Source organism: Buceros rhinoceros, unplaced genomic scaffold (assembly GCF_000710305.1).
Source record: "Buceros rhinoceros silvestris isolate BGI_N320 unplaced genomic scaffold, ASM71030v1 scaffold30932, whole genome shotgun sequence".
NCBI lineage: Eukaryota > Metazoa > Chordata > Aves > Bucerotiformes > Bucerotidae > Buceros > Buceros rhinoceros.
This window is the reverse complement of record NW_010401134.1, coordinates 3,115-5,425: the sequence shown is the minus strand read 5'-3', so window position 1 is coordinate 5,425 and position 2,311 is coordinate 3,115. Positions and strand designations below refer to the sequence as shown.

General features: G+C 58.5%; 1 protein-coding gene across 1 annotated transcript; it reads left to right on the top strand.

Moving 5' to 3' along the window:
• Positions 1–130: 130 nt before the first annotated feature.
• On the top strand, positions 131–1,893 carry LOC104489950 (protein ITFG3-like; the record flags this gene model as incomplete). Its single annotated transcript, XM_010132171.1, has 4 exons — positions 131–209; positions 629–781; positions 1,397–1,499; positions 1,655–1,893. Coding segments are annotated over 4 exons (547 nt in total), but the record flags the coding sequence as incomplete, so codon positions are not given.
• Positions 1,894–2,311: the final 418 nt, after the last annotated feature.

The window sequence follows — 2,311 nt, the reverse complement described above, 5'->3', positions numbered from 1 at the left end:
CCTGCCCTATGTGTTTCGAGCCAAGTCTCTTACGGGGGGGCTACGGGAGGATAGAGGCTGCTGTGAAAGAACAAGCCATGTCCAAGCCACCAGGGTGTGTTACGACCCGTCCCTTCTTTCCCTCCCTTAGTGAGCCGCTGCTTGGTTACTACAAACCCGATGTTCTGGGCATTGTCCTTGAGACTGAAATCGGACCCAACAGGAAGAAGGTTTGAAATCTTTCTCTTTTAACTTCCCTTCTCTCTGCGTGCCACAGCTCAAGCAGGCATCGGGTCGAGGACCGCTGGTGGGATGTGTTCCCTCTGGCTGGTTTGAGGAGGCTTTAAGCTGGGAAAGGATCTCTTTCAACAGGTTCTCGAAGCCAGCTCAGGCACTTTAATTCTTGTCTCAGCAAGAGGCTTCAGCGACAGAGCTTTGAACCCCTAGAAAGAGCTGCAAAACTTGTGACTTTACTCCCCGCCCCAGGTCTTGCAGCTCTGTGATGCTCAGCTTGAAGTATTTCCTCATCTTCCCACGTGTCAGTACTTGTTCCCGTAGACAGTGTGGGGTAGAAACAGCTGACTCGACTTCTCTCTCATGGCTTGTTAGAGCTCTTTGGTCTGAGTTCCTTTTCTTTCTTCCCTGCTAGGTTATGATTGTCGAGAGTGGATCTGGAGAGGTCCAGTGGGACCTGAAGCTGAACTCGAGAGCAGAGAGCCCTGGGCCAGCCACGCTTTCTACTGCTGATCACCGGTCCGCCTTCCTCATCTGGGGTGAATACCAGGCGCCAGGAAACGAAACGGTGAGTCGTGCTGCTGAACGGTTGCTGTTCTCCAGACACTGGGCCAGAACCGGGCGGACCTCCCTGTTTCTCCCAGAGTCCACATTCACATCTGTCTGTGCCACCAATGCTGCTGCCCCGCACAGAGTGGGGGGTCTCTGTTTGCCCAGGAGCCTCTGTGGCAGCGCTGCACACCGTGATCTCCCACAGCCATGTGAACGTCCTCTCTCTGCGCCAAGGCAGGCGCTGGCAGTCTCGGTGCAGAGCGCAGCTGCGTGACAGAGTCCTCTGGGGCAGGGCTGGCAGCGCCAGTGACAGGTTGGGTCCTGGAGGATGCCTGAGCACCAGCTGAGCTGCCTGTGCTTTGCTCGCTGAGTCTACCAGCCCTAGGGCCAAACTCTGTCTCCCGCCTGCAGCAGGCAGGCCGGCTCTTTGCAAGGAGCATGTGGTGGGAGAAGAGCACCGAGCAGGAAGCAAAATCCCAGCGCTAGTACCAGTGGCATCAGGGAGGATGAGCTGGGCAGGGACGGAGCGGTATCCGGGTGTGTTCAGTCGAGCATGCATAATAGCTGAGCCTGGTGCTGGCGTTGTCTCTGGACTGATGTCCGTGTCCTGATAGCGTCCTCTTGGTTGCAGAGATCCAGAGCTCCTCTCCAGAAGCTGTATCTTTTCCATCCTTCCTACACCAACGTCCTGATGGAGCTCCGCAATAGCACAGACCAAATAATTGCTTTCACTGGTGAGTCCTCTCCTCGCAGCCCTCCAGCGAGGGGGCGCAGGAGGACACTGACCTTCCAGTACCTCCTGGACCCCGTGGGTGCGCGGTGTTGGGTCGCTGGCCAGTCTGAGCACAGAGACCTTAGGCTGGGCTTTCCCCTCTGCTCTGCGTTACAGCCGCGCTGTTCGAGCGGAGCCGTCACGCCTGCTACGTGCTGCTGAGGGGGCCTCGGCCCAGCGAGGAGCCGGGGTCGGTGTCTCTGATGAAGCGCAAGCTGAAGGAAGATGTCTCCGAGAGCACAGTCATTTGGCTGAGCCAGGTGGCCGTGGAGAGCGAGCAGTACATCCGGGACCGCCTCTTCAGGATGCGATTCCACAGCCGAGCGTGAGCTTGTCGAGGGAGGGGGAGAGGCCGCCCTGGGCCGGGGCTCCAGGCTGCCTCTGCTCTGCAGCGTGCTCCTAGCAAACCCCCCTCATGGATTCAAACGGGAAACTGCCTTTCTCGATCCGCAAACCAAAGCGTGGCTGGCAGGGAAGCTCCCCCGCTTCTGGGGACACCCAGGCTGTGGGGGCAGCTGCCAGCGCATCTGCCTTCGGAGCTGATGGGACTTCAGTGCTTGGCCAGCACTGAAGTGTCATCAGCTCGGGGAAGAGGGCTTGCCCCTCGGTCCTTCTGTGCCCGCAGGACTGCGCTGACTCAGCCTGCGCTGGTGAAAACATGTGCTTGCTGGGGATGCCAGAGCTGATTGTTTCTTGGATGCTTGTGTGAGAAGGGGAGCTTCGGTGTGCGGTGTTAGATTTCCTCTCTGAGTCGGCTCTCCTGGCTGTGGGAGA